Source organism: Hibiscus syriacus, unplaced genomic scaffold, assembly GCF_006381635.1.
Source record: "Hibiscus syriacus cultivar Baekdansim isolate YM2019G1 unplaced genomic scaffold, ASM638163v2 tig00111758_pilon, whole genome shotgun sequence".
Classification (NCBI taxonomy): domain Eukaryota; kingdom Viridiplantae; phylum Streptophyta; class Magnoliopsida; order Malvales; family Malvaceae; genus Hibiscus; species Hibiscus syriacus.
In genome coordinates this window covers 748,950-762,512 of record NW_024063170.1, presented here as the reverse complement: position 1 = coordinate 762,512, position 13,563 = coordinate 748,950, and the positions used below count along the sequence as shown (strand labels likewise).

The 13,563-nt window shown below is 33.5% G+C and overlaps 2 protein-coding genes and 1 pseudogene across 2 annotated transcripts; 2 read left to right on the top strand and 1 right to left on the bottom strand.

Annotated features, from left to right (window-relative positions):
- The window catches only part of LOC120169331, a 50,281-nt pseudogene extending 46,413 nt beyond the window's left edge, over nucleotides 1-3,868 (top strand).
- A 5,295-nt stretch (nucleotides 3,869-9,163) lies between these two features.
- Nucleotides 9,164-10,885, top strand: LOC120169314 (equilibrative nucleotide transporter 8-like). Its single transcript, XM_039177494.1, has 2 exons — nucleotides 9,164-9,817; nucleotides 10,038-10,885. Exons 1-2 carry the CDS (start codon nucleotides 9,307-9,309, stop codon nucleotides 10,730-10,732), a joined length of 1,206 nt encoding a protein of 401 aa, XP_039033425.1. The 5' UTR covers nucleotides 9,164-9,306; the 3' UTR covers nucleotides 10,733-10,885.
- A 278-nt stretch (nucleotides 10,886-11,163) lies between these two features.
- LOC120169315 lies at nucleotides 11,164-12,524 on the bottom strand. Its single transcript, XM_039177495.1, has 3 exons — nucleotides 11,887-12,524; nucleotides 11,619-11,791; nucleotides 11,164-11,503 (listed from the first exon to the last, which is right to left on the bottom strand). The coding sequence occupies exons 1-3, from the start codon at nucleotides 12,394-12,396 to the stop codon at nucleotides 11,347-11,349; spliced, it is 840 nt and encodes a 279-aa protein (XP_039033426.1). The 5' UTR covers nucleotides 12,397-12,524; the 3' UTR covers nucleotides 11,164-11,346.
- Nucleotides 12,525-13,563: the final 1,039 nt, after the last annotated feature.

Here is a 13,563-nt window from a genome sequence, read left to right as displayed (position 1 = left end):
GGGAGATTGTTGAATATATTTTGATATTTCGATATAACAAATTAAGATAAATGAATTTTAGATTTTTCAAAAGATTTTCTAAGTATATTCGATATAATTATTCGAATATCAAAATATTACTCCAAATCTTTCAAATGACATTTTTAATCCTTACTCAAGTGTAAAATTAAGTTTTAAACTTAAAATAATTTCAAAACAATTTTACAAAGTATTTCGAACCATTTCAAAGCCAAAAATTCCAGTATGTCCAGAGGGAACGGATTCCCCCCCAAGGGGGTACCAATTCCCCCTGAATGGTTTGGCTCCGAGAAAAACAGAATGCTCGGAGGGAACCGATTCCCCCCCAAGGGTGTACCGATTCCCCCTGTTTAACGGTCGAAATATTTAAATTTTACACTTAGGGAACCGATTCCCCATGAGGGGGTACCGATTCCCCCTACGCTCCAAGTAGAAATATTAATTATTTTCACACTTAAATGGCTCCAATAACTTCATTAATGATCCCCAATGTTCAGAAGTGATTCAAGATGTATTTAAACAAGCTTAGAAGCCATTGATCAATAACAAGAAACAACAAGCAACTAGAATCAAGAGAGAATCAAAGAGAAAGCATCAAACCTCAAGTTTGTGCATTTCAAGCCTATTTTCATTCAATATTCATTTTGCTTTCAAGAACACTACTTGTACTCAATTGTATTCATTCTTGAGTGTTCTTTTCTTTGTTCTAGAATTGTGCAAACAATCTACCTTGTGAGGATTTCCTTGTAAGTTTGCAAATTTGTAATCTTCTCTTTGGTAAAGAGTGTTCTCAAGAATTGAGGTATATTCTTGAGGGTGTTTAAGGTTGTCTCTTTGGCCTCAAAAGAAAGAACAAATTAGTGAATTTGTTGGAAAATCCTTAGTGTGGATAGTTAAGGTAGTGGACGTAGACTTTGATTGAGAAAGTTAAACCACTCTAAATCGATGTGCAATTACTTTCAATTTTCTGCAAAAGCTTCCACCAAATTTTTAATTGTCAATTCACCCCCTCTTGGCCGATTCCGTCAATTGATTAACTCAACATAATGTGTATATGAAAAGTGATAAAAGAGATATGTAAATGTGAAATGTATCAATAATTAAGCCCATGTTATACAATATGAGAGCTGTAGGTATAATTGGCATGCCAAGAGTAGAGAGATTATCAGTGGTCCTTCGGGACATAGTGGTCATTCAGAACAAATATTTAGTGCCCCAAGTGAGAATTTATTTGAGTTGTAGTGACAGTATTTATGCATAACCTCAGTGTACTCACGTACCTCCTGTTCTCAATAATGTACACGAGCCTCTAAAGATATATTGAATAGAAACTCTTATTAAAAGTTAAGTTTCATATGTGCATATCATAAGAGCATATGTTATAGTTAGTAGATACATGTAAATTGTAATGTTATAATTGATTGATAGTAGTTCATGTTTCATAAACTTATGATTTCATATTCTTTTATACCTCACTAAGTCTATGACTTAGCGTGTAAGTGGTTTACACATAGGTACCAAGAAACAGGAGGACCAGAATTAGGAGTTGCAAGGACATCATCCAATTACTAGCAGATCAGATCAGAAGTAATTTGTAAAGTATGTATTTTGTTGTATTAAGTGTGTTGGCATGTAACCAAGTTGTTAATTACACATGCTCTGATCGATTTTGTATTATTTTGGAGGTAAAAGTAAAAGATTAGAGGGGAAAATTAAGTGAAAATCGAGCTGAAAAATGGTAAATATGGGCAATGGTATCGGTAATGATGAAACAGTATTGATATTATAGGTGTAAATGGGTAGAAATGTGACGAATAGTATCGATACCGATGTAAGTGGTATCGACACTGATGGGGTATCTATACTAACAAGGGGAAGTATTGATACCATGGATAACAGAATGCCAAAATGGCATCGATACCAAAAGGGAGTATCGGTACCATAGTGTAGTAGTATCAATACTGAGAGAAAGGTATCGGTACCATAGTATAGAAGTATCAATACCATGGTAAGGGTATCGATACTATTGAGCCTGGAACTATAAGATATATTGGAATTGTTATAGAAATTGAAATAATGGTACTTTTGAGTATTATTAAAGTATAAATGTTAGGAAATATACTAACATTTGGTATGATATATGTCTTCAATGGATGCTTCTGTAGATCATAACCAATCTCCTGAATCTAGCAAGAAAAATGGGAAAGATAAAGTTGCTGATTAGCCAGACATCTCTACATCTTATTAGCGGGGATTATCAGGTGAGTACATTAATTGTAATTATCTGAGATGAAGAAGATTCATAATGACTCGAATTAGAATGTTTTAAAGTAATGTATGTTTTATAGTATATGTATGGAAAGGATATTATGAATGAGTTTTAGAGTATGAACTGCTTTAAACCGAATTTATAAGTGGAATGCATAATGGTGTATTAAGGCATGAAATGATGCCATAACTAAAATGCATAATGGTGCATTAAGGCATGAAATGATGCCATAACTAAAATGCATAATGATGCATTAAGGCATTAAAGCATGTCATAACTAAAATGCATAAAGGTGCATTAAGGCATGAAAGGATGCCATAATTGAAATGCATAATGGTGCATTAAGGCATGAAAGGATGCCATAACTGAAATGCATAATGGTACATTAAGGCATGAAAGGATGCCATAACTGAAATGCATAATGGTTCATTAAGACATGAAAGGATGGCATAACTAAAATGCAGAATGGTGCATTATGGCATGAATGGATGCCATAATGGAAATACATAATGGTGCATTAAGGCATGAAATGATGCCATAAATGAAATGCATAACGGTGCAGTAAGGCATGAAAGGATGCCATAAATGAAAATAATAAATAATTACTAAAGAAAAATGGGAAAAATATACGTAACGAAAAGTATGTTGGGCATACTAAAAATGTTTATGATGAAAGTATGAAACAAAGTTGGTTTTAATAATAGGGAATTATCTAATCCTTATGGATGATACGAATTATTTCAAAACCAAATAACTATGATATACTTAAGTATACATTATTGTTTCTTTACAGTATTATGTCTCACTAAGTACATATTTAACGTGTGTTAATTTCATGTGTAGGTAAAGACAGAGATTAGCTGAGTAAGGAGTGCAGCTGTAGCAGCAGTGATCATCAATTAAGGTTGACTCGTCAGTAATAATAGAACAATCCAGTTTATTTCAGAAAACTTATTTGGCATGTAATTGAAGTACGAAAAATGCTCTGAATTGTAATCAAATAGAACTTCATAACAGATTTCAATTAATATTTTTCTTTATATTAAAAATTGTTATGTTTTAATATATCGAAAAACAAAATTTTACGGGTTTTCAAATGAAGAACTACTTTTACAGATGATGTGTCATCTGTATCTCATATATAGAAAGGTACACGGGAGATGGGTGTTACAAAACCAGTGAAAGATGTGATTTATTTGCCTTATAGTGGGCTAATTGCAACTGCTGGTGGGAATTCAATGAAGATATAGGATCTGGTTGGGGTGGGAGGATGGTTCATTCAATGGAAAGTCATAATAAAATTGTTACATCGATTTGTGTAAGAAGAATTAGGAAGGAAATTGTGGGGATGGAGGATAAGATTTCGAGTATTGGTTTGGATGGTTATATGAAGGTTTTTATTATGGTAATATGAAGGTTACCCATTTGATGCAATTTCCTACTCCTCTTATGCCAATCAATTTTTCGTCCGATTATAGGACTAGAGTAATCGGGACATCTAATGGGATCATATTTGCAGGGAGAATGAAGGGTAAGGACAATGTGCATAGTGGAGGAGGGGATGAAGGATTCCTCCAGTGAGCTGATTGTAATTGAGATCAAGAGTTTTAAGTCGCCTTAGTTGTAGAGGAATATTCTTGGAGATGAAATTCCTGTTTATAGCAAGAAAATGAAGACCCTTCAATTGCAAGATCGACACCGATAACAACCCATACATCCGACCCGAAACAATGGATAACTCGATGAGAGCAGAAGGTTTCCCAATGGAAACAAGATGTATAATCAAAGCTTTTCCATTAGCAATTCTCTGGATTACTTTCATTTCCATCTCTGACAACAAGATTACCGGAATCCAAGAGCTACAATACTGAATTCTGAGTACTCGCTGTCATATTAGTCGACCAAACAGTTGTTGTGTTCCAAACTTGAAGCACAATTCTGCCACTAGTTTCTATCTTCAAAATGGCAGTGGAATATTTTATTGGGTTTATCCTATTTGCAACCCAAACAACAGTTTGTACGGGGATGTTGTTGTACCAGATTCCCAGGTATCGGTTCTTGAAAGTGCCTAGAGAGAAGAAACCCAACGCAAAGCTTCCATCTTTGGAGGCTAAGGTCATGACATCAGTGAGCGACTCTGATGGATAAATAGTGTCGATTGCGGTTGAAGCTTTTGAGAAGACGATGACAAAACAACAAGCTGTGTAGAAAAAAAAATCACCGGGTTAGAACTAAAATAAGTGAGCGACCCTGATGGATAAATAGTTTAATAATTAAATTAAAAACTTTTAAACTTTAGTGACTAAAATAAGAGTGAGAAGATAGTTAAATGATGAATGGTGTAATTTAACTAAAATATATAAAAACATGTTTATTTAGTTCCACGTGTCAATTTGTTATAGGTCAGAGGGTTCCACATCATTTTTCGTGACGGAAGTGGGTGAATCTTTAACGACAGAAAACATTATGTAGTTAATCGAAAATTTTTAAACTTTATGTATGAAACTGATAATCAAGTATAGATCATGTATGAATGGGGTAATTAACCCTTATTTATTCCCTAAATTCTATTCTTTCTTACAGCTGTCCCGTGACCTAACATATCTTATAGCAAACTTATTATTTTATGCAAAATACAATACTTATATAATAAATCATTTTTAAAAGGCTTAATATAAAATTAAGCTTAAATAATTTTTAATTAAAATTAGGTGTATAATGTTTTTATATTATACTTTTAGGTATTAACGGTTAAAAAGAATTATTAAGGGCACATGCCATATTTCAGATTTTTTAAAAAATAAAAAAAAGTTATGAATGTGACACGTGTTAAAGGATGGACATGGGACATGAAGTCGACAATTTCCTAATCGACCTGAACCTGATTGGGTCAAATTATTTTAAAAAAAAAGATTTAAGTTGGGTTGGGTCGAGTTTTGTAAAAAATATGTTTAGGTCAGGTCGGGTTCAGATTCAGGGTAAAAATACTCGAATCGACCCGAAAAATAATAAAAAATTTACCTTATATAATAAACAATTATTAAACTAGTCGGGCTAAGAGTATCAATATTCGGGCTAAGAATATCAGTATTACCTTTGTAATATTTAAATAAACTAGTCGTTAAAGATCATTGGACTCGAAAAATATCGATACTCGTGTGCATTGTATCTATATTGTAGTGTAAAGAGTATTGGTACCCCAATAGTATTGGTACTAATTTTGCGTACTAGAATCTGAAAACCTTTGAAAACAAAAGTAGTCTTGGTACTACTAGATGAGAATCGATACCTCTCCTATCTTTGATATCGATACTGTAAGTAGACTTAGCAAACTTGACCCGAACTCGATTATCTGAAATGATTTACCCGACCCAATACCCAATATTAACCCAAACATGATAATCAAATTTGATTCGATACCCAACCAATACTCGACCCGAACCATACCTGATCCAAAATTTAACGAAACCGAAATCAACCAGAACTGAAATTAACCCGAACCGAAATTGAAATTAACTTAAACCAAAAGCAACCCGAATCGAATTTAAACCCGAAAGTAGCATGAACATATTGAAATTGATAAAAGTTATTAAACGATAAAAGTTATTTTCAATAATGATTTAATTTAAATAAAATTAATAATTTATTAAAAATATTATATTTATAATAAAATAATAGAAAGTTTAAGAGTAATATAAAAGTAAGAATCTAATTGTAAGATTTAAAATAGTAATAAATAAAATTTACTTATCTTACTTGTTATAAAAATATTAGATTTATAATAAAAATAATAGAAAACAACTAAAACAAAGGAAATAATATTGTATTTATAATAAAAATAATATAAAGTTTAATTATGTTACGACTAAAACTTAACAAATAAAGTTATGTATTATTTTTTAAAGTTATGTATTATTTTTAAAATTTAATAAAAATATTAAATTTATAATTGTAAATACAATTTTTAATAAAAAAATTATCTCTTTATCAAATAGTTCTCATTATAAAATTTCATACTAGATCAATATAAAATTTTGATAACAAATTATAACACGTATTATAGGATTGTATTAGTGTCAAATTATTGATCTATCATCTCTAAATGATAGTTTAATTCAAAATATTGAACGATTGAGAATTGAAATTAAACCTAAATGATAAAATTAACAAATAAAAAGACATATTTTTACAAGTATATATCAATTATTCTATATATACTTGATTTTGATTAGACTTATAACTAATTCAACCCGAATTGACCTGATCTAAAGGTTGACCTAAACCGAAAATCAATCTATCCAATATTGACCCTACCCGAAATCTAACCGATCTGGTATTAACCTGGCCCAAAAATCAATCGATCTGGTATTGACCCAACCCGATATTGACTCAATCCAAAAATCAACCGATCTGATATTGATTCGAACCGAAAAACAACTGATCCAATAATCACCGACCCAAAAATTGACCCGACCCGATCCAATTCATCGTACACCCGAACTAGATCCGAACCATATCCGATCCGATCCGAAAAAATTAAACCGAATTTAATCTAGACCCAAAATTACCCGACCCGAAATGACTTAATCCAAAGCCGATCTGAATGAACTGTTTGCCATCTCTAACTGCAAGAACAATATCAGTATTGTTCATGCAATATCAATATTGTATGAACAATATCAATACTACTTTCCCAGAAAATTGTTTTTGTGTTCAAATTCTTTTTTAATGGACTTTGAAATTATTTTTGAAACCTTTGAATAAATTCAATCAAGTCAAAAAACATTTCGCCCTTAATTTGTTATATCAAAACAAGTTCAACAAGATCTTTTTAAAAAAATGATTCGAGTTGGGTTGGGTCGAGTGTTCTAGAAAATATGTTCGGGTCGTGTAGGGTTCGGATTTAGAGTGAAAATACCTAATCCTACCAAAAAATAATAAAATATACTTTATATATTTAGGGATAATTATAATAATAACCCAGATATTTTTTCAATTAGATATTATTTTTATTGAATAAAAGTTACCCCTAAATTAGGATCGGATGGGATTCAGGTGGAGGGTATATAATTTTCGGGTCGGGTCTGGTTTCTAAAAATCTAACCCGAATCATGTCCATCCCTACACGTGTCACTTAACGATTTTTTAACGGTAAATACCTAAAATTGTAGCGGAGAAAACAATAAAAATCACTATTTTTAACGAAAAAAAGTTTAACATAAAAAAATAATTTTTGGTAAAATTTGGATATTTACTTTTGTATTAAGTATTTTCAAAATATACTATATTTAAAAAAAAAGCATTAAAAGAAATAAGTGTATCTTATTTATATGCGGAATATAAAAAAATTTGTTCATAATAATTTATCTAATTTAATAAATAAGATGTATGATTGTAAAGTTTTTCATTTTAAACTATGATCACTGGGTGAAGGAAATAAAAAATTGAAATTAACAATAGAAAATGTAAAGACATTCACTAAAACAAAGAAGAAATTAGTTTCAACTTTTAATTTTCCTCGTCCAACGATTATAAAAATTTATAAAATTAAAAGTTTTACACTAAATGTACGTGAATCCTAACCTAGTAAATAGACATAAAAAATTAATTATTCAAAGAATTATTTATGGAATGCTGTTGTTATTAGAGGATAAATGGACTTCTCTTTCAAACCAGCCCAATAGCTATAGTAAACTCAGAGCCTAGCTTCTATTTATATCTTCTTTGAATGATATTTAATAGCAATATTTTATTTTTTGAATTAATTTAATAATAATTTATCTGTTAGTAGAATTAGACTATTGAATCCCAATTAAAACATAATATGATTGATAATTTTATTATAAAATATTTTTTGTATCTCTTTAAAAATTTAAAGTTAAGTATACTTATATCAACAATGGAGAAAAACAGATGGATTACAAATAAATTGTTAGTAATATCTAAAGTGATTATATAATAGTATATACTCTGAATTATTTTTAATTTGTTGACAATACATCGCAAATACAATTATTTAAATTCAATTTTTTTTAAAAAAAATATAAGTAATATTTTATTTCTGAGACCCCTCGATAAATTCTTAATAACACAATTTTAGACGTCCATTATTGTAGGTTGACAGGTAGTTCATAATTTCATATAGCCCGGCACTCATCACTGCAACAAAACTAAAATACCAAAGCCAAATAATCGAATGTGACATAATATGCTATGGATTTAGTTCAACATTATTACTTCCCAAGTCAAAAAGGAAGAGCTAGTATTAAATATGATTGCCCTATTTCATGAAAGCCATTCATATTTAGCTTTTGATTATATGTTGTTGATCAACCATTTAATCGACCCCAATCTAATAGACGTGTCTGACTTCCGCAAAACACAAATCATGGGGTGAATTTGTTCATGGAGTGTCATTTCTCAGCTCCCCTAAACAAATTAAAGGTAAAAAAGATACGAGTGGAAAGGGGTAGAAGATATGAAGGAATAATAGTTCAAAACAGCACATTGGATAATGGAATCAAGTTCTGCATATGGGTGGCTTATTATAACATCAATAACTCTTACTTGACTGATATCATCATACTCAGCTGACATCTATCCGTCGTGCTTGTTGCGGATGCCGTCATTTGCTGTCGACGAATGATCGGTGGGTCGCTCTGGTAAAGATTCTGATTATGAACTTGAAAAGACCAATGGCATGTTAATCCATGGGTGGTAGCAGCAGTACAGCAATGACAAAAGAAAAAGGTATTTCAAACTCCTGCCGTTCATTGCCCCCTTGCCGTCCCCACAAACAGCTCATATTTTCTCCAACCTTATGAGCCCCATTGGTTCCAAATCCCCAACCCCATCAATCAAATCCCATGCTCAACTGGCTAAGCTTCTCTCTGTCAGCCTCAGTTACCTTTGTTTATGCCTTTCTAATCAACCAGTCAATTCATGGTCCTCTAGAACACCTTGTTGTCAAGCTTAAATTCCGACCAAAATACTGTGTTCACAACTTATAGCTACAAGCAATGCAAGAGATGGAAAACCCAAAGGCTACGACCGATCATCAGCCTGAGGTGAGGGACACTTACAGAGTCGCTTATATAATCCATTTCATGCTAGGTGCAGGCAATTTGCTTCCGTGGAATGCTTTCATCACAGCCGTTGATTACTTCGTTTATCTCTACCCTGCCAAGCATGTTGAAAAGGTTTTCTCTGTGGCCTACATGAGCTCCTCGGTTCTGGTTTTGGTCGTTATGATGAGTTCGGGTAGCTGCAGCATTAAGTTGACTCGGAGATTTAGGCTTAACATGGGGTTTTCCATGTTTCTTCTCTCCCTGATGGTGGTTCCGACTATAGACTGGGTGTCGCATCGTAGTTGGTCTGAAGATAAATGGAATGCAGCCTATCTTGTGACGGTTGCAGCGGTTTTAGTATGTGGTTTGGCAGATGGATTGATAGCAGGATGCTTGATAGGATCTGCTGGAAAGCTTCCGAAACAGTACATGCAGGCCATTTTTGCTGGAACTGCCTCTTCAGGTAACACTTCCATTGTTTCAACTATATTTACACAAACCATATATGATAAAACATGCTATTAGATATATCTTACATTCGATGTGTGTTTGAGAAAGATCCCTCAGAATATGGAGTTTATTCTATGCAAGTGCAAACTTTATTTATCATCATAATTTCCAGTAGGAAAGACTAGAACAGTTGCTGCGTACGACTCGAATGTCTAACTAAATCTGATATACAGGTGTGCTGGTTTCAATCTTACGCATAGTAACTAAGGCTTCACTTCCACAAACACCGGAGGGCCTGCGTGCTAGCGCTCACTTTTACTTTATAGTCAGCACAACCGTCCAGTTGTGCTGCATTCTTTGTTGCAATTTGCTATACAAGTTACCAGTCATGCAACAGTACTACAGAATTCTTGGAGATGATCCATTTTGCTCAAGGCCACAGTTTTGGACCACGGCGAGGAAGATCTGGCGGCCAGCGCTTGGGATCCTCATGATATACGTAGTGACCCTGTCTATTTTCCCTGGATTTATAGCCGAGGATTTAGACTCGAAGCTTCTCCATGACTGGTATCCTGTTTTGCTGATCACAGCGTATAATGTGGCAGATTTCATGGGAAAGTCTCTGACTGCAATATATGTTCTACGGAGTATTAAGAAAGCTACATGGGGTTGCATAGCCCGGCTTTTATTCTATCCACTGTTCACCGCTTGCCTTCACGGACCAAAATGGCTCAAGGGTGAAATACCGGTGGTGTTGCTAACCTTTATGCTCGGACTGACTAATGGATACCTAACAAGCGTGTTGATGATCCTAGCACCCAAGACCGTACCAGTGTCGGAAGCAGAATTATCTGCGATTGTGTTGGTCGTGTTCCTGGGAATCGGTTTGGTCAGTGGTTCAGTTCTAGGTTGGTTCTGGATCATCTGATCCCTTCCTCAGCTCCCCTTGTCTCCCCACTAGCTAACACTTTGATGAAATCTGTGCAGAGGAAAACGAAGGCCAAAATCTATCAAAATCTGGGTGTTTATCTTTCTTTACAACCAAAGTCTAAAAGATTATGTGAAAAGAATTTGAATATTCTCTCATGCTCACACTTTATTATCTTCCAAAAGCAATGGACAATAACAAAACTCCAAAAAGAAAAAGTAAAAATAAAAAAACAGTGGATCTTTTGTCTTTTAATCTTTCTGATAAGATCAGCAACTGGGGATCAGTACCTTCAGTAACCTTCAAGTCCAAATAGAATAAACTTTAATATCCTTTTAACACTAATTGATGGGAAAAGATGGATAATTTAACTTGCAACATCATCACTATCATGAATTGTCAAAGAGAAATCAAGAGAGAAACAAGAGCACTTCAATGGAAAATTTCATTTGCATGTCTTATTTTTTTTCCTTTTACATGGTACTCCCAAGGATGAGAAGACCAAAACAGAGTTCTCAATAACTACAAAGCTCACTCACATCATTTCTACTCAACACAAAACAAAGAAAAAGTAAATATTAACAGAAGTCAGAGAAAGCTATGTCAGAAGAGTCTTAAGAAGCAGCAGTCAAAGGTGGAGGCATTGAAGGAACTCCATGGATAAAGCTTTGCTCTGATCCTTTACTCAAATTTTCCACTACTTGTTCTTCTTCGTCTTCATCTTCTTCCTCAGCATCCCAAAGAAACCGTGCATATGATGCTAGCACATAACTGCAAATTTCAGCAAGAAAAAAAAGATTAAGCTTTTTCATCAATCAATGTGTAATTGAACATAAACGATGAAACCAATTGTATAGAATATAGTTCTTTTTTTTTCGGTATTTACCAGTCATCAGGAGCAGCTTTAACAGCTTGACCGTAGTAAGTTTCAGCTCGGGAACTATCTTTGCGAGTTTCCCAGATTAAATCGGCATACATAGATAGAACATTCCCGTCATCTGGATTTGCCAATATCGCCCTCTCACAGTATTCTTCGGTTTTCACCAAATCCCGACGAACCTGACCGGTTTTCCGACGTTAGATTAAACTAAAAAGTCATCTTACCTTTCATTTATTTAAGAAAAAAGTGAATGAAAAAGATGATATAAAGTTACCTCTTTTAAGAATTTAGCGTAATTGCTGAGGAGAAGTGGATTTCTAGGATTAGCTTCGATCATTTTCTGATAATACAACTCGGTACCATCATTTCCGCTGTTCGAATCCCACCAGCCCCGTTCGTTGTCACCAGTATTAGATCCACCGCCGTTTCCGCCGCCTATTCCACACTCTTTCTCCACAGCGAGCGACGCCGTTCTCCGCAACTGAAATCCAGCTTCGTTTTTCTCCACCTCCTCTTCGTCCTCAACAAAGATCCCATTAAGGATCCCGACATTTTGCTTAAATTTCCCCATCTTAGGTACCACTGGAGAGCTGGTCATCCTCAGATCCGTCTCCGACAACGCCCTTGTCACCCCCCGGCTCAAGTCGTCGCTCGAGCACGAAAATCTGAACGAAACAGATCGGGTTTGTGAAATCAGGGGCGACGACTCGGGCTCCGGCGACGGATCCTTCGCGTGTAGGATCCGTGAATTAAATAACGGCGTCGATGCGCTCCTTAAAAGCATTTTGTACTAAAATGAAATGCTTAAGAAAATTAAAGGGTGAATTTCAGAAATAAGCCAAAGATCTTAGCTCTAATACTTCCCTGCTGCAGTTGCAGCGTTTTAAGAGAGGTAAAGAAAGAAGAGTTGAGGCGGTGCTGGATTTTTATAGGGAGAATAAGTGGATGTACGGAAACGATCTAGACCGTTGACTTTAATGATTGAATCTTGCATGGTGATGATAAAAACTCGTGGGAATTTACTGAACAGATATATTATAATAATTACTTTTAAATATTTAAAAATATTATAACGATTATTTAAATTGAATTCAATAAAAAAATCCATTTTAAATATAATTTTGCTGCGACATCGATTTTCTCTAATATAAAATTTACTTTGATCGTCCCCAAATCAAATTTTTTGAAAACATCGTATATAATATGTATTAAATTTGAATATTTTGATTTTTTTAGTATTAAAAAGTGGGGTCGTGGTGGAACCCAATGGTTGGTGAAGATCGGTGATGACCTGATGGGTCTCTGGGCTACTTGAGGTGGACTGTCGTCCCTGGGTTAAAAGATGGGATCCCCTTTCTATCCTCTCAGATTTTTTATGGTTCTTGATCTCGTTAGGCTAATTTGTCTTTTCACTTCGCAATTATTGATTTTATCTCTTTGATATATTTTTATTCTTTTTCCTCAAATGATATAATTTAAGTAAAGATAATAAAATATAGGTAAACTACGTTTTTAATACCCAAGTTATTAGTTTTAATTCGTTTTAGTATCTGAACTTTTAATTTTTTTTTCAAAATCATACCAACGTTCACTTTTTGTTTCATTTTAGTATCTGTCGTTAAAAATTTAACGTTAGGTTTTGGATTTTGTTTTGAAAGTTTAGGTACTAAAATGGATCAAAATGATAGTTTAAGTACTAAATGCATTAAGTTTTTAACAATATGATACTAAAATGAAACAAAAACTAAACATTATGTATGACTTTTTGAAAATTTAAAAGTTTAGGTATTAATATAAATCAAAACTGATAATTTAGATACTAAATATGTAATTTACCCTAAAATATAGTTATATAAGTTCTACTTAGCTATATATACCTACCATAAAAACAATTAGATTGCATGAATTATTTAATTGAAGATAGAGAGGGTTTGTTCATCATGGCACATAT